Source organism: Rhinoraja longicauda, chromosome 4, assembly GCF_053455715.1.
Source record: "Rhinoraja longicauda isolate Sanriku21f chromosome 4, sRhiLon1.1, whole genome shotgun sequence".
Classification (NCBI taxonomy): domain Eukaryota; kingdom Metazoa; phylum Chordata; class Chondrichthyes; order Rajiformes; family Arhynchobatidae; genus Rhinoraja; species Rhinoraja longicauda.
Window position 1 is genome coordinate 25,073,690 of NC_135956.1, and position 27,293 is coordinate 25,100,982.

The 27,293-nt window shown below is 51.7% G+C and overlaps 1 protein-coding gene across 1 annotated transcript in view; it reads right to left on the minus strand.

Moving 5' to 3' along the window:
• LOC144593002 (peroxidasin homolog) overlaps window positions 1-27,293 on the minus strand; it is a 291,006-nt gene that overhangs the window by 122,949 nt on the left and 140,764 nt on the right. Inside the window, exons 9-10 of the mRNA XM_078398417.1 lie at window positions 26,635-26,804; window positions 23,764-24,036 (exon numbers count right to left, since the gene is read on the minus strand). Coding sequence (XP_078254543.1) covers window positions 23,764-24,036; window positions 26,635-26,804 — 443 coding nt within the window. The remainder of the gene's footprint in view (window positions 1-23,763; window positions 24,037-26,634; window positions 26,805-27,293) is intronic.

The following is a 27,293-nucleotide window of genomic DNA, read 5'->3' on the forward strand; positions in this document are numbered from 1 at the left end:
ACACTGAGCTTAGTGTCATCTGCAAACTTGCTAGTGTTACTTCTAATTCCAACATCCAAATCATTAATATATATTGTAAATAGTTGCAGTCCCAGCACCAAGCCTTAAGGCACTCCACTCGCCAGAGCCTGCCATTCTGAAAAGGACCCGTTTATTCCTACTCTTTGCTTCCTGTCTGCCAACCAATTCTCTCTCCATGTCAATATCCTACCCCCAATACCATGTGCTCCAATTTTGCCCTCCAATCTCCTGTGTGGGACCTCATCAAAGGCTTTGTGAAAGTCCAGATACAGTACATCCACTGGCTCCCCCTCATCCATTTTACTTGTTACAACCTCAAAAAATTCCAGAAGATTAGTCAAGCAGGATTTCCCCATCATAAATCCATGCTGACTTGGACCAATCCTTTTACTGCTGTTAAAATATGGCATTATTACCTCTTTAGTAATTGACTCCAGCATCTTTCCCACCACTGATGTCAGGCTAACTGGTCTATAAATCACCATTTTCTCTCTCGCTCCTTTGTTGAAAAGTAGGATAACATTAGCTACCCTTGTCCTGGCCTTTGGGGAGGAAGATCGCGAGTGGTGGGAAGAGTGGGCTTGGAATACTTGAAGGAAGATCAAATTCAATGAGATTGAAGAACAAAGTCAATATCAAGATCATGGTGATCATGGATTATTGATAGTAGTATCAAAGAGGGAAATCACAATAGTGAAATGAAGGTGTGCATCAGTGAATCAATTCTGGAAATGGTAGGGACAGGGACTATCCCAACGTTTAAGAAACAATTAGACACGTACATGGGCGGCACGGTAGCGCAGCGGTAGAGTTGCTGCTTTACAGCGAATGCAGCGCCGGAGACTCAGGTTCGATCCTGACTACGGGTGCTGCACTGTAATGAGTTTGTACGTTCTCCCCGTGACCTGCGTGGGTTTTCTCCGAGATCTTCGGTTTCCTCCCACACTCCAAACACGTACAGGTATGTAGGTTAATTGGCTGGGTAAATGTAAAAATTGTCCCTAGTGGGTGTAGGATAGTGTTAATGTACGGGGATCACTGGGCGGCACGGACTTGGAGGGCCGAAAAGGCCTGTTTCCGGCTGTATATATATGATATGATATGATATGGATAGGACAGGTTTGGAGGGATATGGACCAAACGTGGGCAGGTGGGACTTGTGTAGCAGGGACATATTGGCTGGTGTGGGCAAGTTGGACCAAAGGGCCTGTTTCCACACTACATCACTCTATGACTATCTAATGTCCCTGTAAAGCTGCAGCGAGAAGGAATTTCATTGTTCTGGTGCATGTGACAAATAAACTCCTGATCACACCGACTGGTGGGTGGGGGGGGATTCCCCTGGGAATGAGGGGCTTTAGCTTTTAGTTTGCAGGCTGCTTTATGACTGCTTTTTCTTCATCAATTGTCCATTGTGCTGGGGCTGTGAAAGCACTTTTGGAGGTTGTGAAAGCAGTTTGTTACAAAAGCAAAGCCCCAGAGATGCCTTCAGCAGCTACAACATATATTACCCTTTGACCAAAGGTGCAATACCAGCACTGTCTTTCTTGCAGATTTTGCTATACCCGATAAACACAAGGGAGGAGAGTTGAGGCCAAAAAAAAGCAGAATATAGAAAGCTTTGTATTGATGGCTCATGTGCTCATAGAAAATAAAATAAATGCAGTTACCATTGCAATAGAGAAACACTCAATTTAAATACTGTATGGTGCCATGAACAGTAATGAAAATTACCAAATAATTGATTGTAGTGATGCTGTTTGGCAGATAAACATGAATCAGAATTTCCCCTCTCATCTCCAAAATATTGAAACAGCAAGTTTTAAGCCACCTGAGAGATGGCTTGAGGCTCAGTTTAAAGGTTCACCTAACCATACATTCTCTCAGTGTTTATAAAGGAACTGTAGATGCTGGTTTAAATCGAAGATAGGCATAAAAAGCTGGAGTAACTCAGTGGGACAGGCAGCATCCCTGGAGAGAAGGAATGGGTGACATTTTGGGTCGAGACCCTTCTTCAGACCCGAAACGTCACCCATTCTTTCGCTCCGGAGATGCTGCCTGTCCCGCTGAGTTACTCCAGCTTTGTGTGTCTATCTTCAGTGCTCTCTCAGTACTGTCTTGGCCAGCCAGCTTGGTTTCCGAGCTCAGTTTTCTGTAGTTCAAATTGAACCCCCCTCCCCAAACCAACCTTCTGTGTGCTCTCACCAAATCATAGCAAAACCCTACCTGTAGAAATCATTGACAAATTAAGAACATTTCTAGCTTCGTCGTTTAACATTCAGTTCTTGTGTAGAATAGAAACAAACTCTCCTCTCACTACTCTCAGCTCTTATATCACCATGGACTTTATACACACTCTCAAAAACAATGAGTTTTTTTATGGGAGGAAACTTTTTTTTGTTCCTCAGCATTCTCTTAAAAAAAACCTCAATGTTAAACACAAACACTTGCACCAAGTGCCTTTTAGTTTTGGTGGTGTTTTAGATTCTATAGGATACTTTTGTATACAAATGCAAGGTCTTTTCAGCATGTGCTTTTTTAAGTATTAGTTCATCATTGCAATCATAATTCTCAGCCAAAATGAGCTGCTAGAATGAATCATGTGTTTGTATGTACAGTGACATAGAAACATAGAAGGTGGTTTCGAGTCAGCCAGTATATTCGGCTCTTCGAGCCAGCACCGCCATTCAACATGATCATGGCTGATCATCCAGAATCAGTACCCTGTTCCTGCTTTTTCCCCCATATCCCTTGATTCCATTAGCCCAAAGAGCTAAATCTAACTCTCTTTTGAAAACATCCAGTGAATTGGCCTCCACAGCCATCATCTCAGGTGACAGATGATGAAAGATTGACCTCAGAGAATTGTGGTTAATTTGTAAATTCATCATTAAATAACATGAAGTTCACAGTGACCAGAGCAACTAATTTTCTGAATGTGATCCGTACGATCTCCATACATGCATTTTCTGCACGAGTCCAGTAACATTAAATTGAGTATATTACGACAGCTGTTAAGGAATTAATAATCAGATTTTTATTAGAACACTAGCACAAGTGTGCCCGTTGGGCCCGTCCTCGTAGGGTTTCCATTGTAACCGGGAGGGGAGTGGGGGGGGGAGGGAAGGGGGAGGGAGGGAGGAGGGAGGTGTGGAGGGGGGAGGGAGGGGGGGAGGGGAGGGGGGGAGGGGGGAGAGAGGGGGGTAGGGGGAGGGGAGGGAGGGGGGAGGGGAGGGGGGAAGGGGAGGGAGAGGGGAGGGAGGGGGGAGGGGGAGGGAGGGGGGGAGGGGAGAGGGAAGGGAGGGGGAGGGGAGGGGAGGGGGAAGGGGGAGGGGAAGGGGGAGGGACCTCCCCTTTTCCCAGTACCCCTCTTTCCCCATTGGGCCCGTCCTCGTAGGGTTTCCATTGTAATCGGGAGGGGAGTGGGGGGGAGGGAAGGGAGGAGGGAGGTGTGGAGGGGGGAGGGGAGGGGGAGGGAGGGGGGGAGGGAAGGGGGGAGGGGGGAAGGGGGGGAGGGAGAGGGGAGGGAGGGGGTAGGGGGGAGGGGGAGGGAGGGCGGAATGGGGGAGGGAGGGGGACCACCTGTTTTCCCAGTACCCCTCTTTCCCCGTTGGGCCCGTCCTCGTAGGGTTTCCATTGTAACCGGGAGGCGGGAAGGGAGGGAGGAGGGAGGTGTGGAGGGAGGAGGGGAGGGAAAGGGGGGGAGGGGAGGGGGGAAGGGAGGGGAAGAGGGGGAGGTGGAGGGAGGGGGGAGGGAGGCGGGAAGGGGGGAGGGAGGGGGAACTCCCATTTTCCCAGTACCCCTCTTTCCCCGTTGGGCCCGTCCTCGTAGGGTTTCCATTGTAACCGGGAGGAGGGGAGGGAGAAGGAGGGAGGTGTGGAGGGAGGAGGGGAGGGGGAGGGAGGGGGGAGGGGAGGGGGGAAGGGGGGAGGGAGAGGGGAGGTGTGGAGGGAGGAGGGGAGGGGGAGGGAGGGGGGTGGGGAGGGGGGAATGGGGGGAAGGGGGGAGGGAGAGGGGAGGGAGGGGGTAGGGGGGGAGGGGGAGGGAGGGGGGAGGGAGGGGGGAGGGGAGTGGGGAAAGGGGGGAGGGAGGGGGACCTCCCCTTTTCCCAGTACCCCTCTTTCCCCGTTGGGCCCGTCCTCGTAGGGTTTCCATTGTAACCGGGAGGAGGGGAGGGAGGGAAGGGGGAGGGAGGGAGGAGGGGGGGAGGGGAGGGGGGAAGGGGGGAGGGAGAGGGGAGGGAGGGGGGTGGGGAGGGAGGGGGGTGGGGGGGGGAGGGGGGTGGGGAGGGAGGGGGAGGGAGGGGGAGGGAGAAGGCCCGTCCCCGTAGGGTTTCCATTGTAACCGGGAGGGGGGGAGGGAGGGTGGAAAGAGCATCCCTCTCCCCATCAGAACTGCCCCCTCCATCGACTCCTTTAAGTCTAGGCTCAAAACCTATTTCTACTCCCTAGCGTCTGAGGCTCATTGAGGAGGCGCTGTGAACTGTTTGTGTGCTACTGTATGTTTCATTTTTTTCCTTAGTACCTAATCAGATGTACAGCACTTTTGTCAACGTGGGTTGTTTTTAAATGTGCTATACAAATAAAATTGACTTGACTTGACAGCTTTTCGCAACAATGTAGCACAGGGGCATTGTGACGTCACACGCTGAATACCGCGGGGGGGGGGGGGAAGGGGGGTCAGCTCGAGTTCATCTCACAGGGGCATTGTGACATCACAATGAAGATTAATCCGCACCGCAGCGCGCCCCTTCTGTCAAAACTTCGATAAATCAGGGGGGGGCAGCGCTTTACAACCTCTGTAACTTAAAAAATATACGAACAAATTAAATGAAAATATCGCGGCCGGTCAGCCGGGAGGTTGGTGATCAAGGCGGTGCAAAAACCGTGGCGCGACGGTTTACCGTTTTGCCGAAATCACTGATAACTTCCCAAACTCTACATACAAATATATTCATATAGAAGATCTGAGTTTTAATAGTATACTAGACCGAGTGGGCCCGTTGGGCCCGTCCTCGTAGGGTTTCCATTGTAACCGGGAGGATGGGAGGGAGGGAAGTGGGAGGGAGGGGGGGAGGGGAGGGTGGAGTGGAGGGGGGAGGGGAGGGGGAAGGAGGGGAGGGGGATGGGGAGGGAGAGGGGAGGGAGGGGGGTGGGGGGAGGGTCTATTTTACTTTAAAATAAACAGCGTTCTTTGTTGAAAAGGAAATAAACTTATCTATAGAGCATCAGCTTTTTTTTAAATAAATAAAATCAAACTTAATGAAAATCACATTCCTCATTTTAAATAAATGTCTTTGTTATAAATGAAATCAAACAGCGGGAGAGGCGACGGCGACTACACCTCCCGGCGGTCAGCGCTGCTGGGACGGGAGGGAGGGAGGGATGAGGGAGGGAGGAGAGTGGGGAGGGAGGGGTACCTCCCCTTTTCCCAGTACTCTTCTTTCCCAAACCACCAAGCCCCCTGTTGTCCCCCTCCCCAGTCCCCATTCTCAGACCCCCCCATTCTCTCTCCCCCAGATACACTCTTACTCTCCCCCCCCTTTCCCCAGCACACCCCTTTCCCCGTTGGGCCCGTCCTCGTAGGGTTTCCATTGTAACCGTGAGGCAGGGAGGGAGGGGGGAGGGAGGGAAGAGGGAGGTGTGGAGGGAGGAGGGGAGGGGGAGGGAGGGGGAGGGGGGAAGGGGGGGAGGTGGAGGGAGGGGGGAGGGAGAGGGGGAGGGGTGGGGGGAAGGGGTGAGGGTGGAAGGGGGAGGGAGGGGGACCTCCCCTTTTCCCAGTACCCCTCTTTCCCCGTTGTGCCCGTCCTCGTAAGGTTTCCATTGTAACCGGGAGGGGAGTGGGGGGGAGGGAAGGGAGGAGGGAGGTGTGGAGGGGGGAGGGGAGGGGGAGGGGGGAAGGGGCAAGGGGGAGGGAGAGGGGAGGGAGGGGGTAGGGAGGGGGGAAGGGGGGAGGGAGGGGGACCACCCGTTTTCCCAGTACCCCTCTTTCCCCGTTGGGCCCGTCGTCGTAGGGTTTCCATTGTAACCGGGAGGAGGGGAGGTAGGGAAGGGGGAGGGAGGGAGGAGGGAGGTGTGGAGGGAGGAGGGGAGGGGGAGGGAGGAGGGGAGGGGGAGGGAGGGGGAAGGGGGAGGAGGGAGAGGGGAGGGAGGGGGGTAGGGGGGAGGGAGGAGGGAGGTGTGGAGGGAGGAGGGGAGGGGGAGGGAGGGGGGAGGGGAGGGGGGAGGGAGAGGGGGAGGGGGAGGGAGGGAGCGTGTAAGGGGGAGGGAGGGGGACCTCCCCTTTTCCCAGTACCCCTCTTTCCCCGTTGGGCCCGTCCTCGTAGGGTTTCCATTGTAACCGGGAGGAGGGGAGGGAGGGAAGGGGAGGGAGGGAGGAGGGAGGTGTGGAGGGAGGAGGGGAGGGGAGGGAGGGGGTAGGGGGGAGGGGGAGGGAGGGGGGAGGGGAGGGGGAAGGGGGAAGGGAGGGGGACCTCCCCTTTTCCCAGTACCCCTCTTTCCCCGATGGGCCCGTCCTCGTAGGGTTTCAATTGTAACCGGGAGGGGGGAGGGAGGGTGGAAGGAGGGGGGAGAGGGATGGAAGGGTGGAGGGAGGGGGGAGGGATTGGGGAGGGAGGGATGGAGGGAAGGAGGGAGGGGGGGAGTTAGGGGGAGGGGGAGGGGGGAGGGAGTTGGGGAGGGAGGGGGAGGAGGGGGGAGGGAGTGCGGATGGAGGTGGGAAGGAAGGGGTTGAGGGGGGAAGGGGGACCTCCCCTTTTCCCAGTACCCCTCTTTCCCCGTTGGGCCCGTCCCCGTAGGGTTTCCATTGTAACCGGGAGGGGGGAGGGAGGGTGGAAGGAGGGGGGAGGGGGAGAGGGATGGAAGGGTGGAGGGAGTTGGGAGGGAGTGGGGGAGGGTGGGATGGAGGGAAGGAGGGAGGGGGGGGAGTTAGGGGCTGAGTGGTGATGGAGGTTGGGATTGAGGGGGAGGGAGGGGGGGAGGGAGTGGGGATGGAGGTGGGAAGGAGGGGGGAGGAAGGGGTTGAGAGGTGAAGTGGGACCTCCCCTTTTCCCAGTACCCCTCTTTCCCCGTTGGGCCCGTCCTCGTAGGGTTTCCATTGTAACCGGGAGGAGGGGAGGGAGGGAGGAGGGAGGTGTGGAGGGAGGAGGGGAGGGGGGAAGGGGGAGGGAGAGGGTTAGGGGGGAGAGGGAGGGGGGAGGGGAGGGGAGGGAGGGGGACCTCCCCTTTTCCCAGTACCCCTCTTTCCCCGTTGGGCCCATCACCATAGGGTTTCCTTTGTAACCAGAAGGGGGGAGGGAGGGTGGAAGGAGGGGGGAGGGGGAGAGGGATGGAAGGGTGGAGGGAGGGGGGGAGGGATGGAGGGAAGGAGGGAGGGGGGGGAGTTAGGGGAGGAGGGGTGAGGGAGGTGGGGAGGGAGTTGGGGAGGAGGGGGGGAGGGAGTGGGGATGGAGGTGGGAAGGAGTGGGGAGGAAGGGGTTGAGGGGGGAAGGGGGGGGGAGGGAGGGAATAGGGGCCCCATGCTGATCTGTGTATGTTAAGTGACTTGCACAACTTTAAAAAACTGGCAGTTGCCTTTCGCAACAATGTTGCAACAATCTCACACAAGCATTGTGACGTCACAAGCTGAAGATGTAAATTTAAAACCGAGCTGATCTCTCATTGGTGCACGGGTGCCATTGTGACATCACGCGCTGAAGCCCCTTCAAGAAAAGGGTTAGAAATGAAAATTAAACTTTAATATCTCTCTAGCTTTAAAAAGGTAGCTTCAATTTGAACGAAAGTACTTACAATAGTTGCCCATGTTAATGGTGAATATGGCGGTACAAAAATCGTAGCGCTTTGGTGTACCGTCAGGGAGGAGTAGGGTTTGTAAGTTATGGACAGAAACTCTTCGGAATCTTTGCGTACATACACATATACATCCATACATACGGAATGTTGGACCGCAGAGTTTTAGTAGTATACTAGACCGAGTGGGCCCGTTGGGCCCGTCCTCGTAGGGTTTCCATTGTAACCGGGAGGATGGGAGGGAGGGAAGTGGGAGGGAGGGGGGGAGGGGAGGGTGGAGTGGAGGGGGGAGGGGAGGGGGAAGGAGGGGAGGGGGATGGGGAGGGAGAGGGGAGGGAGGGGGGTGGGGGGAGGGTCTATTTTACTTTAAAATAAACAGCGTTCTTTGTTGAAAAGGAAATAAACTTATCTATAGAGCATCAGCTTTTTTAAAATAAATAAAATCAAACTTAATGAAAATCACATTCCTCATTTTAAATAAATGTCTTTGTTATAAATGAAATCAAACAGCGGGAGAGGCGACGGCGACTACACCTCCCGGCGGTCAGCGCTGCTGGGACGGGAGGGAGGGAGGGATGAGGGAGGGAGGAGAGTGGGGAGGGAGGGGTACCTCCCCTTTTCCCAGTACTCTTCTTTCCCAAACCACCAAGCCCCCTGTTGTCCCCCTCCCCAGTCCCCATTCTCAGACCCCCCCATTCTCTCTCCCCCAGATACACTCTTACTCTCCCCCCCCCTTTCCCCAGCACACCCCTTTCCCCGTTGGGCCCGTCCTCGTAGGGTTTCCATTGTAACCGTGAGGAAGGGAGGGAGGGGGGAGGGAGGGAAGAGGGAGGTGTGGAGGGAGGAGGGGAGGGGGAGGGAGGGGGAGGGGGGAAGGGGGGGAGGTGGAGGGAGGGGGGAGGGAGAGGGGGAGGGGTGGGGGGAAGGGGTGAGGGTGGAAGGGGGAGGGAGGGGGACCTCCCCTTTTCCCAGTACCCCTCTTTCCCCGTTGTGCCCGTCCTCGTAAGGTTTCCATTGTAACCGGGAGGGGAGTGGGGGGGAGGGAAGGGAGGAGGGAGGTGTGGAGGGGGGAGGGGAGGGGGAGGGGGGAAGGGGCAAGGGGGAGGGAGAGGGGAGGGAGGGGGTAGGGAGGGGGGAAGGGGGGAGGGAGGGGGACCACCCGTTTTCCCAGTACCCCTCTTTCCCCGTTGGGCCCGTCGTCGTAGGGTTTCCATTGTAACCGGGAGGAGGGGAGGTAGGGAAGGGGGAGGGAGGGAGGAGGGAGGTGTGGAGGGAGGAGGGGAGGGGGAGGGAGGAGGGGAGGGGGAGGGAGGGGGAAGGGGGAGGAGGGAGAGGGGAGGGAGGGGGTAGGGGGGAGGGAGGAGGGAGGTGTGGAGGGAGGAGGGGAGGGGGAGGGAGGGGGGAGGGGAGGGGGGAGGGAGAGGGGGAGGGGGAGGGAGGGAGCGTGTAAGGGGGAGGGAGGGGGACCTCCCCTTTTCCCAGTACCCCTCTTTCCCCGTTGGGCCCGTCCTCGTAGGGTTTCCATTGTAACCGGGAGGAGGGGAGGGAGGGAGGAGGGAGGTGTGGAGGGAGGAGGGGAGGGGGGAAGGGGGAGGGAGAGGGTTAGGGGGGAGGGGGAGGGGGGAGGGGAGGGGAGGGGAGGGAGGGGGACCTCCCCTTTTCCCAGTACCCCTCTTTCCCCGTTGGGCCCGTCCCCGTAGGGTTTCCTTTGTAACCAGAAGGGGGGAGGGAGGGTGGAAGGAGGGGGGAGGGGGAGAGGGATGGAAGGGTGGAGGGAGGGGGGGAGGGATGGAGGGAAGGAGGGAGGGGGGGGGAGTTAGGGGAGGAGGGGTGAGGGAGGTGGGGAGGGAGTTGGGGAGGAGGGGGGGAGGGAGTGGGGATGGAGGTGGGAAGGAGTGGGGAGGAAGGGGTTGAGGGGGGAAGGGGGGGGAGGGAGGGAATAGGGGCCCCATGCTGATCTGTGTATGTTAAGTGACTTGCACAACTTTAAAAAACTGGCAGTTGCCTTTCGCAACAATGTTGCAACAATCTCACACAAGCATTGTGACGTCACAAGCTGAAGATGTAAATTTAAAACCGAGCTGATCTCTCATTGGTGCACGGGTGCCATTGTGACATCACGCGCTGAAGCCCCTTCAAGAAAAGGGTTAGAAATGAAAATTAAACTTTAATATCGCTCTAGCTTTAAAAAGGTAGCTTCAATTTGAACGAAAGTACTTACAATAGTTGCCCATGTTAATGGTGAATATGGCGGTACAAAAATCGTAGCGCTTTGGTGTACCGTCAGGGAGGAGTAGGGTTTGTAAGTTATGGACAGAAACTCTTCGGAATCTTTGCGTACATACACATATACATCCATACATACGGAATGTTGGACCGCAGAGTTTTAGTAGTATATAGACTAGACCGAGTGGGCCCGTTGGGCCCGTCCTCGTAGGGTTTCCATTGTAACCGGGAGGGGAGGAAAGGGGGAGGGTTGGGGGAGGGAAGGGGGAGGGAGGAGGGGAGGGAGGGGGAGGGGAGGGGGGAGGGAGAGGGGGAGGGAGGGGGTTAGGGGGAGGGAGGGGGGAGAGGGGGGGATGGGAGGGGGGAGGGGAGGGAAGGGAGGAGGGAAGGGGGGAGGGAGAGGGGAGGGAGGTGGGTAGGGGGGAGGGAGGGAGGGGGACCTCCCCTTTTCCCAGTACCCCTCTTTCCCCGTTGGGCCCGTCCTCGTAGGGTTTCCATTGTAACCGGGAGGAGGGGAGGGCGGGAAGGGGGAGGGAGGGAGGAGGGAGGTGTGGAAGGAGGAGGGGAGGGGAGGGAGGGGGGAGGGTAGGGAGGGGGGTAGGGGGGAGGGAGAGGGGGGAGGGGGAAGGGGGGAGGGAGGGGGACCTCCCCTTTTCCCAGTACTCCTCTTTCCCCGTTGGGCCCGTCCTCGTAGGGTTTCAAGGAGGGGGGAGAGGGATGGAAGGGTGGAGGGAGGGGGGGGAGGGATTGGGGAGGGAGGGATGGAGGGAAGGAGGGAGGGGGGAGTTAGGGGGGAGGGAGTTGGGGAGGGAGGGGGAGGAGGGGGGGAGGGAGTGGGGATGGAGGTGGGAAGGAGGGGGGATGAAGGGGTTGAGGGGGGAAGGGGGACCTCCCCTTTTCCCAGTACCCCTCTTTCCCCGTTGGGCCCGTCCTCATAGGGTTTCCATTGTAACCGGGAGGGGGGGAGGGAGGGAGGAGGGAGGTGTGGAGGGAGGAGGGGAGGGGGAGGGAGGGGGGGAGGGGAGGGGGGAAGGGGAGGGGGGAAGGGGGTAGGGGGGAGGGGAGGGAGGGGGATCTCCCCTTTTCCCAGTACCCCTCTTTCCCCGTTGGGCCCGTCCTCATAGGGTTTCCATTGTAACCGGGAGGGGGGGAGGGAGGGAGGAGGGAGGTGTGGAGGGAGGAGGGGAGGGGGAGGGAGGGGGGGGGGGAGGGGGGAAGCGGAGGGGGGAAGGGGGTAGGGGGGAGGGGAGGGAGGGGGATCTCCTCTTTTCCCAGTACCCCTCTTTCCCCGTTGGGCCCGTCCCCGTAGGGTTTCCATTGTAACCGGGAGGGGGGGAGGGAGGGTGGAAGGAGGGGGGAGGGGGAGAGGGATGGAAGGGTGGAGGGAGGGATTGGGGGAGGGTGGGATGGAGGGAAGGAGGGAGGGGGGAGTTAGGGGCTGAGTGGTGATGGAGGTTGGGATTGAGGGGGGAGAGAGTGGGGATGGAGGTGGGAAGGAGGGGGGAGGAAGAGGTTGAGGGGGAAGTGGGACCTCCCCTTTTCCCAGTACCCCTCTTTCCCCCACCACCAAGCCCCCACCGCAACGACCCCTGTTGTCCCCCTCCCCAGTCCCCATTCTCAGACCCCCCCCATTCTCTTGGAATAAAAAAAAATACTTTTTTAAAAAAAAGTGCTTTTTAATTGCTTGTTTTGAAACATTCGCGGTTTCCGTTGTAACCGGGAGGAGGGGAGGGAGGGAAGGGGGAGGGAGGGAGGTGTGGAGGGTGGAGGGGGAGGGGGAGGGAGGGGGGAGGGGAGGGGGGAAGGGGGGGAGGGAGGGGTGGTGGAGGTGGGAAGGAGTGGGGAGGAAGGGGTTGAGGGGGGAAGGGGGGGGAGGGAGGGAATAGGGGCCCCATGCTGATCTGTGTATGTTAAGTGACTCGCACAACTTTAAAAAACTGGCAGTTGCTTTTCGCAACAATGTTGCAACATCTCACACAAGCATTGTGACGTCACAAGCTGAAGACCTTGAAAAAAAAGGTCAGAAAAAAAATCATGTAAATTTAAAGTAGTAAACACCCAATAGCAGCCGCTTGTCCATCGCGAGCTGATCTCTCATTGGTGCACGGGTGCCATTGTGACATCACGCGCTGAAGCCCTTTCAAGAAAAGGGTTAGAAATGAGAGATTTTAACTTTAATATCTCTCTAGCTTTAAAAAGGTAGCTTCAATTTGAACGAAAGTACTTACAATAGTTGCCCATGTTAATGGTGAATATGGCGGTACAAAAATCGTAGCGCTTTGGTGTAACTTCAGGGAGGAGTAGGGTTTGTAAGTTATGGACAGAAATCTTCGGAATCTTCCGTATATACATACGGAATGTTGGACCGCAGAGTTTTAGTAGTATATACTAGACCGAGTGGGCCCGTTGGGCCCGTCCTCGTAGGGTTTCCATTGTAACCGGGAGGATGGGAGGGAGGGAAGTGGGAGGGAGGGGGGGAGGGGAGGGTGGAGTGGAGGGGGGAGGGGAGGGGGAAGGAGGGGAGGGGATGGGGAGGGAGAGGGGAGGGAGGGGGGTGGGGGGAGGGTCTATTTTACTTTAAAATAAACAGCGTTCTTTGTTGAAAAGGAAATAAACTTATCTATAGAGCATCAGCTTTTTTAAAATAAATAAAATCAAACTTAATGAAAATCACATTCCTCATTTTAAATAAATGTCTTTGTTATAAATGAAATCAAACAGCGGGAGAGGCGACGGCGACTACACCTCCCGGCGGTCAGCGCTGCTGGGACGGGAGGGAGGGAGGGATGAGGGAGGGAGGAGAGTGGGGAGGGAGGGGTACCTCCCCTTTTCCCAGTACTCTTCTTTCCCAAACCACCAAGCCCCCTGTTGTCCCCCTCCCCAGTCCCCATTCTCAGACCCCCCCATTCTCTCTCCCCCAGATACACTCTTACTCTCCCCCCCCCTTTCCCCAGCACACCCCTTTCCCCGTTGGGCCCGTCCTCGTAGGGTTTCCATTGTAACCGTGAGGAAGGGAGGGAGGGGGGAGGGAGGGAAGAGGGAGGTGTGGAGGGAGGAGGGGAGGGGGAGGGAGGGGGAGGGGGGAAGGGGGGGAGGTGGAGGGAGGGGGGAGGGAGAGGGGGAGGGGTGGGGGGAAGGGGTGAGGGTGGAAGGGGGAGGGAGGGGGACCTCCCCTTTTCCCAGTACCCCTCTTTCCCCGTTGTGCCCGTCCTCGTAAGGTTTCCATTGTAACCGGGAGGGGAGTGGGGGGGAGGGAAGGGAGGAGGGAGGTGTGGAGGGGGGAGGGGAGGGGGAGGGGGGAAGGGGCAAGGGGGAGGGAGAGGGGAGGGAGGGGGTAGGGAGGGGGGAAGGGGGGAGGGAGGGACACACCCGTTTTCCCAGTACCCCTCTTTCCCCGTTGGGCCCGTCGTCGTAGGGTTTCCATTGTAACCGGGAGGAGGGGAGGTAGGGAAGGGGGGGGGAGGGAGGAGGGAGGTGTGGAGGGAGGAGGGGAGGGGGAGGGAGGAGGGGAGGGGGAGGGAGGGGGAAGGGGGAGGAGGGAGAGGGGAGGGAGGGGGGTAGGGGGGAGGGAGGAGGGAGGTGTGGAGGGAGGAGGAGAGGGGGAGGGAGGGGGGAGGGGAGGGGGGAGGGAGAGGGGGGAGGGGAGGGAGGGGGACCTCCCCTTTTCCCAGTACCCCTCTTTCCCCGTTGGGCCCGTCCCCGTAGGGTTTCCTTTGTAACCAGAAGGGGGGAGGGAGGGTGGAAGGAGGGGGGAGGGGGGAGAGGGATGGAAGGGTGGAGGGAGGGGGGGAGGGATGGAGGGAAGGAGGGAGGGGGGGAGTTAGGGGAGGAGGGGTGAGGGAGGTGGGGAGGGAGTTGGGGGGAAGGGGGGGAGGGAGTGGGGATGGAGGTGGGAAGGAGTGGGGAGGAAGGGGTTGAGGGGGGAAGGGGGGGGAGAGAGGGAATAGGGGCCCCATGCTGATCTGTGTATGTTAAGTGACTTGCACAACTTTAAAAAACTGGCAGTTGCCTTTCGCAACAATGTTGCAACAATCTCACACAAGCATTGTGACGTCACAAGCTGAAGATGTAAATTTAAAACCGAGCTGATCTCTCATTGGTGCACGGGTGCCATTGTGACATCACGCGCTGAAGCCCCTTCAAGAAAAGGGTTAGAAATGAAAATTTAAACTTTAATATCTCTCTAGCTTTAAAAAGGTAGCTTCAATTTGAACGAAAGTACTTACAATAGTTGCCCATGTTAATGGAGTTTTAGTAGTATATAGACTAGAAAAGAGGGCCCGTTGGGCCCGTCCCCACACCCCCCATTCTCACTCCCCCAGCCCCACTCTTACTCTCCAAGTGTGCCCGTTGGGCCCGGAAAAGAGGGCCCGTTGGGCCCGTCCCCACACCCCCCATTCTCTCCTCCCCCAGCCCCACTCTTACTCTCCAAGTGTGCCCGTTGGGCCCGTCCTCCTGATCTGTGTATGTCAAGTGACCACTATAGCCTTCATTCTTTTTTTTTTTCCCTAATCAGATGTTTGTTTGTTTTTTCCTAATCAGATGTGCAGTACTTTGGTCAACGTGGGTTGTTTTTAAATGTGCTATACAAATAAAACTGACTTGACTTGACTTGACTTGCAATAACAAAAAAGACTTCTTGGAAGCTTTTCGAAACAATGTAGCCGTCACAAGCTGAAAACTAAATCCTTGCTGAAAACTAAATCCTTTTCTGGAAACTTTTGGAAACAAATGTAGCCCCTTGAAGAAAAGGGTTAGAAATGAAAAATTTAAACTTTAATATCTCTCTAGCTTTAAAAAGGTAGCTTCAATTTGAACGAAAGTACTTACAATAGTTGCCCAGGTTAATGGTGAATACGGCGGTACAAAAATCGTAGCGCTTTGGTGTACCGTCTAGGAGGAGTAGGGTTTGTAAGTAATCTTCCGTACATACACATATACATACATACATACGGAATGTTGGACCGCAGAGTTTTAGTATTATACTAGAAAAGAGGGCCCGTTGGGCCCGTCCCCACACCCCCCCATTCTCACTCCCCCAGCCCCACTCTTACTCTCCAAGTGTGCCCGTTGGGCCCGGAAAAGAGGGCCCGTTGGGCCCGTCCCCACACCCCCCATTCTCTCCTCCCCAGCCCCACTCTTACTCTCCAAGTGTGCCCGTTGGGCCCGTCCTCCTGATCTGTGTATGTCAAGTGACCACTATAGCCTTCATTCTTTTTTTTTTTCCCTAATCAGATGTTTGTTTGTTTTTTCCTAATCAGATGTGCAGTACTTTGGTCAACGTGGGTTGTTTTTAAATGTGCTATACAAATAAAACTGACTTGACTTGACTTGACTTGCAATAACAAAAAAGCTTTTCGAAACAATGTAGCCGTCACAAGCTGAAAACTAAATCCTTGCTGAAAACTAAATCCTTTTCTGGAAACTTTTGGAAACAAATGTAGCCCCTTGAAGAAAAGGGTTAGAAATGAAAAATTTAAACTTTAATATCTCTCTAGCTTTAAAAAGGTAGCTTCAATTTGAACGAAAGTACTTACAATAGTTGCCCAGGTTAATGGTGAATACGGCGGTACAAAAATCGTAGCGCTTTGGTGTACCGTCTAGGAGGAGTAGGGTTTGTAAGTAATCTTCCGTACATACACATATACATACATACATACGGAATGTTGGACCGCGAGTTTTAGTATTATATACTAGAAAAGAGGGCCCGTTGGGCCCGTCCCCACACCCCCCATTCTCACTCCCCCAGCCCCACTCTTACTCTCCAAGTGTGCCCGTTGGGCCCGGAAAAGAGGGCCCGTTGGGCCCGTCCCCACACCCCCATTCTCTCCTCCCCCAGCCCCACTCTTACTCTCCAAGTGTGCCCGTTGGGGAGGGCCCGTTGGGCCCGTCCCCACACCCCCCATTCTCTCCTCCCCCAGCCCCACTCTTACTCTGTCCTCCTGATCTGTGTATGTCAAGTGACCACTATAGCCTTCTTTTTTTTTTTTTTTTCCTAATCAGATGTTTTGGGTTTTTTTCCTAATCAGATGTGCAGTACTTTGGTCAACGTGGGTTGTTTTTAAATGTGCTATACAAATAAAAGTGACTTGACTTGACTTGACTTGACTTGCAATAACAAAAAAGACTTCTTGGAAGCTTTTCGAAACAATGTAGCCGCCGTCACAAGCTGAAAACTAAATCCTTGCTGAAAACTAAATCCTTTTCTGTAAACTTTTGGAAACAAATGTAGCCCCTTGAAGAAAAGGGGTTAGAAATGAAAATTTAAACTTTAATATCCGTTGGGCCCGTCCCCACACCCCCCATTCTCACTCCCCCAGCCCCACTCTTACTCTCCAAGTGTGCCCGTTGGGCCCGGAAAAGAGGGCCCGTTGGGCCCGTCCCCACACCCCCCATTCTCTCCTCCCCCAGCCCCACTCTTACTCTCCAAGTGTGCCCGTTGGGCCCGTCCTCGTGATCTGTGTATGTCAAGTGACCACTATAGCCTTAATTTTTATTTTTTTTTCCTAATCAGATGTTTTTTTTTTTTTTCCTAATCAGATGTGCAGTACTTTGGTCAACGTGGGTTGTTTTTAAATGTGCTATACAAATAAAACTGACTTGACTTGACTTGACTTGACTTGCAATAACAAAAAAGACTTCTTGGAAGGTTTTCGAAACAATGTAGCCGTCACAAGCTGAAAACTAAATCCTTGCTGAAAACTAAATCCTTTTCTGGGAACTTTTGAAACAAATGTAGCCCCTTCAATGTAGCCCCTTGAAGAAAAGGGTTAGAAATGAAAAATTTAAACTTTAATATCTCTCTAGCTTTAAAAAGGTAGCTTCAATTTGAACGAAAGTACTTACAATAGTTGCCCAGGTTAATGGTGAATACGGCGGTACAAAAATCGTAGCGCTTTGGTGTACCGTCTAGGAGGAGTAGGGTTTGTAAGTAATCTTCCGTACATACACATATACATACATACATACGGAATGTTGGACCGCAGAGTTTTAGTATTATATAGACTAGAAAAGAGGGCCCGTTGGGCCCGTCCCCACACCCCCATTCTCACTCCCCCAGCCCCACTCTTACTCTCCAAGTGTGCCCGTTGGGCCCGGAAAAGAGGGCCCGTTGGGCCCGTCCCCACACCCCCCATTCTCTCCTCCCCCAGCCCACTCTTACTCTCCAAGTGTGCCCGTTGGGCCCGTCCTCCTGATCTGTGTATGTCAAGTGACCACTATAGCCTTCATTCTTTTTTTTTTTTCCCTAATCAGATGTTTGTTTGTTTTTTCCTAATCAGATGTGCAGTACTTTGGTCAACGTGGGTTGTTTTTAAATGTGCTATACAAATAAAACTGACTTGACTTGACTTGACTTGCAATAACAAAAAAGACTTCTTGGAAGCTTTTCGAAACAATGTAGCCGTCACAAGCTGAAAACTAAATCCTTGCTGAAAACTAAATCCTTTTCTGGAAACTTTTGGAAACAAATGTAGCCCCTTGAAGAAAAGGGTTAGAAATGAAAAATTTAAACTTTAATATCTCTCTAGCTTTAAAAAGGTAGCTTCAATTTGAACGAAAGTACTTACAATAGTTGCCCAGGTTAATGGTGAATACGGCGGTACAAAAATCGTAGCGCTTTGGTGTACCGTCTAGGAGGAGTAGGGTTTGTAAGTAATCTTCCGTACATACACATATACATACATACATACGGAATGTTGGACCGCAGAGTTTTAGTATTATATATAGATAGATAGATAGATAGAAGATAGATAGATAGAAGATAGATAGACTAGACCGAGTGGGCCCGTTGGGCCCGTCCTCGTAGGGTTTCCATTGTAACCGGGAGGGGAGGAAAGGGGGAGGGTTGCGGGAGGGAAGGGGGAGGGAGGAGGGGAGGGAGGGGGGGGAGGGGAGGGAGAGGGGAGGGAGGGGGGTAGGGGGGGAGGGAGGGGGGAGAGGGGGGGATGGGAGGGGGGAGGGGAGGGGGGGAAGGGAGGAGGGAAGGGGGGGAGGGAGAGGGGAGGGAGGTGGGTAGGGGGAGGGAGGGAGGGGGACCTCCCCTTTTCCCAGTACCCCTCTTTCCCCGTTGGGCCCGTCCTCGTAGGGTTTCCATTGTAACCGGGAGGAGGGGAGGGCGGGAAGGGGGAGGGAGGGAGGAGGGAGGTGTGGAGGGAGGAGGGGAGGGGAGGGAGGGGGGAGGGGAGGGAGGGGGGTAGGGGGGAGGGGGAGGGAGGGGGAGGGAGAGGAGGGGAGGGGGAGGGGGGAAGGGGGGGAGGGAGGGGGACCTCCCCTTTTCCCAGTACTCCTCTTTCCCCGTTGGGCCCGTCCTCGTAGGGTTTCCATTGTAACCGGGAGGGGGGGAGGGAGGGAGGAGGGAGGTGTGGAGGGAGGTGTGGAGGGAGGAGGGGAGGGGGAGGGAGGGGGGGAGGGGAGGGGGAGGGGGAAGAGGGGTAGGGGGGAGGGGAGGGAGGAGGGGAGGGAGGGGAACTCCCCTTTTCCCAGTACCCCTCTTTCCCCGTTGGGCCCGTCCCCGTAGGGTTTCCATTGTAACCGGGAGGGGGGGAGGGAGGGTGGAAGGAGGGGGAGAGGGGTGGAAGGGTGGAGGGAGGGGGGGAGGGAGTGGGGGAGGGTCGGATGGAGGGAAGGAGGGAGGGGTGAGTTAGGGGCTGAGTGGTGATGGAGGTTGGGATTGAGGGGGGAGAGAGTGGGGATGGAGGTGGGAAGGAGGGGGAAGGAAGAGGTTGAGGGGGAAGTGGGACCTCCCCTTTTCCCAGTACCCCTCTTTCTCCCACCACCAAGCCCCCACCGCAACGACCCCTGTTGTCCCCCCTCCCCAGTCCCCATTCTCAGACCCCCCCCCATCTCTTGGAATAAAAAAAAATACTTTAAAAAAAAAAGTGCTTTTTAATTGCTTGTTTTGAAACATTCGCGGTTAAGTGCTTTTTTAAAAAACATTCGCGGTTAAGTGCTGGTTTTGAAACATTCGCGGCTACTTAGTGCTTCTGTCAGTTGCTTTTCGAGGGAGGGAGTAGGGAGGTGTGGAGGGGGGAGGGGAGGGGGAGGAAGGGGGGAGGGGAGGGGGGAAGGGGGGGGAGGGAGAGGGGAGGGAAGGGGGTAGGGGGGAGGGGGAGGGAGGGGGGAGGGGGGGAAGGGGAGGGAGGGGGGAAGGGGAGGGGGAGGGAGGGGGGGGAGGGAGAAGGGAGGGAGGGGGGAGTGAGGGGGGAGGGAGGGGAACCTCCCATTTTCCCAGTACCCCTCTTTCCCATTGGGCCCGTCCTCGTAGGGTTTCCATTGTAACCGGGAGGAGGGGAGGGAGGGTGGAAGGAGGGGGGAGGGGGAGAGGGATGGAATGGTGGAGGGAGGGGGAGGGAGTGGGGGAGGGTGGGATGGAGGGAAGGAGGGAGGGGGGGAGTTAGGGGCTGAGTGGTGAAGGAGGTTGGGATTGAGGGGGAGGGAGGGGGGAGGGAGTGGGGATGGAGGTGGGAAGGAGGGGGGAGGAAGGGGTTGAGGGGGGAAGTGGGACCTCCCCTTTTCCCAGTACCCCTCTTTCCCCCACCACCAAGCCCCTCCGCAATGACCCCTGTTGTCCCCCTCCCCAGTCCCCATTCTCAGACCCCCCCCCCCCATTCTCTCTCTCCCCCAGACACACTCTCAGTGCTTTTTTCGAAACACTTGCCCCGGTGGCCCACGAGCATAGGGGCCCAATGCTGATCTGTGTATGTTAAGTGACTTGCAATAAAAAAAAATACTTTAAAAAAAGATAAGTGCTTTTTAAGTGCTTGTTTTGAAACATTCACGGTCACATAGTGCTTCTCACTGCGATCTGTTAGTGGTGCTTTTCGAAACAATGTAGCACCCATCTCAAACAAGCATTGGGAGGATGGGAGGGGAGGGAAGGGGAGGGAGGGAGGAGAGAGGTGTGGAGGGAGGGGGGAAGGGGAGGGGGAACGGGGGGGAGGGAGAGGGGAGGGAGGGGGGATGGGATGGGGGAAGGGGGGGAGGGAGGGGGACCTCCCCTTTTCCCAGTACCCCTCTTTCCCCGTTGGGCCGTCCTCGTAGGGTTTCCATTGTAACCGGGAGGAGGGGAGGGAGGGAGGAGGAGGTGTGGAGGGAGGAGGGGAGGGGGGGAGGGGAGGGGGAGGGAGAGGGTTAGGGGGGAGGGGGAGGGGGGGAGGGGAGGGGGACCTCCCCTTTTCCCAGTACCCCTCTTTCCCCGTTGGGCCCGTCCCCGTAGGGTTTCCTTTGTAACCAGAAGGGGGGGAGGGAGGGTGGAAGGAGGGGGGAGGGGGAGAGGGATGGAAGGGTGGAGGGAGGGGGGGAGGATGGAGGGAAGGAGGGAGGGGGGGGAGTTAGGGGAGGAGGGGTGAGGGAGGTGGGGAGGGAGTTGGGGAGGAGGGGGGGAGGGAGTGGGGATGGAGGTGGGAAGGAGTGGGGAGGAAGGGGTGAGGGGGGAAGGGGGGGAGGGAGGGAATAGGGGCCCCATGCTGATCTGTGTATGTTAAGTGACTTGCACAACTTTAAAAAACTGGCAGTTGCTTTTCGCAACAATGTTGCAACAATCTCACACAAGCATTGTGACGTCACAAGCTGAAGATGTAAATTTAAAACCGAGCTGATCTCTCATTGGTGCACGGGTGCCATTGTGACATCACGCACTGAAGCCCCTTCAAGAAAAGGGTTAGAAATGAAAATTTATACTTTAATATCTCTCTAGCTTTAAAAAGGTAGCTTCAATTTGAACGAAAGTACTTACAATAGTTGCCCATGTTAATGGTGAATACGGCGGTACAAAAATCGTAGCGCTTTGGTGTACCGTCTGGGAGGAGTAGGGTTTGGACCCTTCAAGAAAAGTGTTAGAAATGAAAATTTAAACTTTAATATCTCTCTAGCTTTAAAAAGGTAGCTTCAATTTGAACGAAAGTACTTACAATAGTTGCCCATGTCAATGGTGAATACGGCGGTACAAAAATCGTAGCGCTTTGGTGTACCGTCTGGGAGGAGCAGGGTTTGTAAGTTATGGACAGAAATCTTCGGAATCTTCCGTATATACATACGGAATCTTCCGTATATACATACGGAATGTTGGACCGCAGAGTTTTAGTATTATATAGATAGATAGATTTTCGAAAACATGAGATTTAAGTGACATGAGATCATACAGCTCTGGTGATTTATTGCATTGTCATGAAGATGAAATGAGAAATCATTTTTATTCTTATCTTTGCTGAAGACAGTTCTAAACTTATAAATCCCACTCCATATATACTTAAGCTATAATAACTGCTTTGGGCTCCCAGCAATGTCTAAACTTGTATGAATTTGCAAGAGTAAAGAATTTAACTAACTAAGCAAGGTCTCTAGCTTAACCTGTGCCCACAGGCGGAACTCACTGAGGTGGAAGGAGATCTGACAGGACACTGTGGTCTGTAGAGGAATGCAGTCACTTAGAATCACGTTGCTTTCTATGACAGATTAATACATGTCAAAAGTAAAATTAATTCAATTGGTTGATCAATATTATTATCCAAAGAGAACAAATGCTCATAATCAGATATTTTCCTTCTCCAAATAAAATTCTGGGAAATAGATTTATATTGTTTGCCAACTGTAAGGAAAAATGTGTCAAATTCGAAATCAAAAGAATGAAATTCCTCATCAAGGTTATTTAGAATTAGGTGATTTATAGAAAACAGGCATGATGGTATGCAGGATGCCCAATATTTTGAACTGATAAAAGCCCCGTGTCACAATGTGTCGGGCCATGAATGAAGGAAAAGCCATTAGTGCGGCATGGTGGTGTGGCGGTAGAGCTACTGCCTTACAGCACCAGAGACCTAGGTTCGATCCTGATTATGAGTGCTGTCTGTATGGAGTTTGTACGTTCTCCTCGTGGGTTTTCTCCGAGATCTTTGGTTTCCTCACACACTTGTAGGTTAATTGGCTTGGTATAAATGTAAAACATTCTCCCTCGTGTGTGCACGGTAGCGTTAATGTGCGGGGATCGCTGTTCGGTGCCTGTTTCCGTGCTGTATCTCTAAACTAAGCTGTGCGCCCATACCAGCACTCTCACTCACAATTTCCTGCACCAGTTTCAGACATTCCTTCACCTCTTGCCTGATGTTTTTGAACTTTGATATTTTCTGCCGATGCAACAAAACTATCTTCTCATTAGTCTTAAACTTCTGGTAAGAAAGATGGTTCCCAGTCCTCAAAACGTCAGAAACCCAAAACGGAAGCTTGTAAGAAAAGCCGCTTACAATAAGTAGACAAATTATCATATCATATCATATATATACAGCCGGAAACAGGCCTTTTCGGCCCTTTATATTTATAAAAAACCTTCTTTGCTTTAAGGAGCATGTGAGGTAAATCTGGTTTGTAGCTTTCTTTTCAATCCGCTACCCAAGGCATATGAGCAATTAATTGACAATGAATTCCACCAGGATTATTAGTCAATGAAACCATTGTTAATTCAACACCTGTGTCCTTAGCACCACTTGTCAGCATGTTATCATTAAGTAAAACCACGTGCTTTAATCGTTTACGGCATCCCAAGCATTTACTGACATTGTCACAAAATATCTTAATCCCAAAAGGTCACAAATTCGTGCACTTTATCTTATTAAAGAGAAAGCTGTTTAAGCAATCATAATTAAAGAAAGAATGAACTAATCCTCACTGATAATATTGTTAAAGTAATTTCTTGAAATGTCGATAAATAAACACCCACGCGGTCATCAGAGCTGCCTTCATACAACAAAACTGCATCTATTTTAAGACACACGTTAATTAATGAGTTTCAATCACGTATTGATATCAGTTAATAGTGAAGTTCAGAAAACAATTTATTTCCTTGAAAGCAGCTTTAATGAATCAGATTGGTTATAATTGGTTGGAGTTATGAGGTCCTTGAACACCATTTATGTGGGGGAGTGAACTGCATACATTCTGTGCTTTTATGCGGACTAAGAGGCAGATTAGGATGGGAAAGGTTAACAGTGCATTATGTTCATCCTTGGCTATCTCTCTGGAAAGGATGTGATTGCACCGGAAAAGGTGCAGGGATGATTCACCAGGATGTCAACTCAATTCGAGCATTGCAATCATAAGGAGAGATTGCACAGACTTGATTTATTTTCTCTGGAGCGGAGGAATCCAAGGTAGTGAACATTTAGATGTAAATAAAATGATACGGTGCATAGATAGGGTAAATTGTAAAGATTTTTTCCCCCATGGTGGGGAAGACACATTCAAGAGGGCATAGGTTTATGGCGGGAAATAGGCAATTTACAGGGAAAGAGATTGAGTTTTCGCCACGCAGATGGTTTGAAGTCTGAGGATGGAGCACAGGCAGGTAATTTTATTTAAGAAACGTTTAGACAAGTACTTATATTGCCAAAACATATAATGCTACCACATAATACTGGTAAATGGGATTAGTATTGACAGATATAATGGCAGCATGAACAAAGAGGAACAAACGTCACATTTTCGTGCTGTACAACTCTATGACCTTGGCTCTATAACTTTCTATCCAATTTCACCTTCCAAAACTGAACTGGAGATTTTTGGAAAGCTTAGCTCAACAAGTATGCTTTTGTATATCACACGATGTCACGGTAAAAAATATAACGCAAATTAGTGAAGTTACAAGTTCACCAGTTATAGGAGTAGAATCGGCCCATCGAGTCCACGCCGCCATTCAATCATGGCTGATCTCTGCCTCCTAATGGTGAAAACACTTACCCTGAACAATGATGGATGCCGAGGACTGGATGGAATCTTGGTTATTGCTGGCGTGGCAGATGAACTGGGCGTGGTCCTGCAGAGTGACGTTCCGAATAAAGAGGCCACCTGAGGAAGTGGTATTGTACCTGGAGTGTGTGGGCAGCAGCTCTCCATTTCCTTTAGTCCATGTAACTCGAGGCTGGGGATGCCCAGTGGCACTGCACTCCAGTGTGATACTTGATCCGACCAGAACCTCAGTGTTTCGTGGCTGAATCACGAAACTGGGCTTAGCTGCATTAGAAATTTGAGGCACAATAAACATCGTTCTTTGGAAAATCTTATTTAAATGCCAAATAATTTGATGACATTAAGTTTGTAAATATTGAGTTAGCCTGTGTGTGATCTAGCAAGTTATATATTTATGCAAATATGAAAATACCTTGATATTCAAAAATGGCACCATTGTTTACATTCCAACAAAAATGGATGAAGTAAACTATAAAGAAATTTGGATCTGAAAAAGATGATAAGACTTCCCATGTGTGTACGATTGCAATTTGGATCTGAAAAAGATGATAAGACTTCCCATGTGTGTACGATTCTAACATCTGCTTCCTTCCCCCTAAATAAACATTTTTTCACTCACACTAAAACTAAAAGGGAAGGTTAAGGTATGTATTTTATGCTCCAAGTTCAACATCACAAGAGGAACAGTACAATCATCAATTCAAATTAAAGTATGGTCATGCATCACTTGAGTCTTTGGGAGAGTTGTCATCATTTGAAACATTTGTCGAATCTCCCATTAACATGGTTTCTTATTTGAATTTGAATATGAGAAACAGCATACCGACAACTTTAGTTTAGTTTAGTTTAGAGATACAGCGCGGAAACAGACCTTTTGGCCCATCGGGTCCGCGCCAACCAGCATATTAACATATCCCCGCATATTAACACTATCCTGCACAAACTAGGAACAATTTTTATATTTACCAAGCCAATTTACCTACATACCTGTATGGCTTTGGAATGTGGGAGGAAACCGAAGGTCTCGGAGAAAACCCATGCAGGACACGGGGAGAATGTATAAATTCCGTAGAGACAGCACCCGTAGTCGGGATCGAACCGGGTCACCGGCGCTGCAAGCACTGTAAGGCAGCAACTCTACCGCTGCACCACTGTGCCGCCAAACTTCGATTCAAGTTAATTCAATTTGTCAGCTGCGTGTCCACTGGTCGCATTCTTGCCTCCAAATCAGAAGGCCGAGGTTACAAGTACCAGTCCAAAAAAATGAGCTGAAAAATTTAGGCTACTGCTCCTGATATGTATCTTTGGGTATCTTTTGGATGTGATGAGAATCCAAGACCTTGTCTGCTTGCAGATGGACATTAAAGTCCAGAACACTATTTTATAGAGGACTGGGTCTATACCTTTCTCCATTCAAAATCTTTAAGATAAAATAAATTAACTGGTCACAATCTCATTGTTGCTTGGAGGAGTTTGCTGTATGCAAACTGACTGTTGCATTTCCTTTATTACAACAGTGGTTGTAATATTCCATTGGTTATAAATTGTTTTGGGACATTTTGAAGGAGATACTTTAAATGTGAGTTTTCCTTTCATACATTCAGATATTATACTGAACTTCAGACTCCTGTTATTATTGGATATTATGTTCTGGAATAATCAGGTAGGGTTTAAGAGCACAACGTAAATTGTGAGCCTTCAGTTAAAACTGACTCAAATATATAGCAAGTTTCAGGTTTTTGGATACTCTGGAATCACTAATTCTGCCAAACACCTAAATGTGTAATAGTGTAACTTTCCTCTTCCCCCTGTCCTCTTATATCTGTATCCTTCCGTTTCACATGATATTTCACTCCTCTTCTCTCTTTATCTGACACCCCTTGTCGCCTTTTCGCTTCTAGCCTTTGTTATTTACCCCACCCATCTTCTATACAAACCCCTCACTTGTATCCAATAACACATGCCAGGCTTTGGCCCACCCCCACTTATCTTTTCCACCTCAGTCCGCCCTACTCGCATCAGTTTGAAGAAGGGTCCCAATCCAAAATGTAATTTGTCCATTTCCACCACAGATGCTGCCTGACCTGATGTTCCTCTAGCACTTAGTGTTTCTCTCAAGATTCCAAAATCTGCAGTTCTTTGAGTCCCCAGTGCAACCCTCTTATATAGCTGAAATTATTGGTGCCAATATGAACATCTTTGCTATGAAATTCCATTGAGGTTTCTTAACTTCCGGCTTATATACAGTGGGCGATCCAAGGAATTCACAGAACACAATATATATAATTAATTTCAGTCATTTTTCAGTGAAGCCAGATGATCAGGGACCACCGTGAAAATTCATTTACCTTTATACCCCACCAGTTCCATTCGTCTTTCTAAAGGCACAAGAAAACAATTTGCAGGAACAAGGACCGAAGAGGATTGTTAATTGTGTGGTTTCACAGGCAACAAGTGAACTTATAAGGAACAGATGTAAATCACATCTCACTTTGATTAAACTGATGTTATTCTCAAAAATAAATAAGGACATGCTGCTTTAATGGACCATGGAGAGATAACCCACCAACATTCCAACAGTTACAAGAAAGAGCAAGAACTGATGTTCTGTAAATGGACTCATCTGACTTTAATATACCTCTTCAGTTGAAGATTATATTTCAAATTCAGTGTAAACACACTTCACTTTGCAACTAAACTCTGGATTAATCTCTAAACCTGTCGATAAATTGACCTCCACAATGTGATACAAAGCTACTTCAAGCTGCAGCTGGCGTGAGAATGGGAATGAAGAAAGGAAATCATTAAATCATTACAGAATGAAAAGAAATAAATAATATTCTAAGGAGGATGATTTCTTACTTGGAGTGCCAAAGTATCGGAGTAGAACACCTTGAGTTGTTGCTTCTCCCACAACATTTTTGGCCATGCATTGGTATGTTCCTTGGTCAGATTCCTGTGTGTTCTGGATCATTAAGGTTCCATCATCTAGTAAATTCAGGCGAATGTCATTCTTCATGTGTAATTCATTGCTATCAATAAAATAGAGGTACACAATTAAACGCAGCCACAGACTAAATGAAGGAATAACTGGATTTGATACCTGGTCCACTTAATATTCCGATGTGTGTTAGAAATATAAATATATTGGGATCAAAATTTGTGGGAGTTTTATTTTGCCGCATTTCCCAATGTAAGTTCAGTGAAGATAGTATGGAAAGGCAACCAAGGAAACCAATAGAGTTCAACATAAAAATTCACAATACTAATGAAAGGTTGGCAGCTTGAAATCTTTTTCACTTTAGTTTAGATACAGCATGAAAACAGGCCCTTCAACCCACCGAGTCAGCGCAAACCAACGATCACCCATACACTAGTTCTATGTTATCTCAGTTTAACACCCTACACACGAGGTAAAACTCAATATGTTAGAAATACTCAGCTAGTCAGATAGCATCCATGAAGAGGGAATAAGAGATTTCAGCTTGCTGATCTTTATTCAGAACTGATACATCCATGAG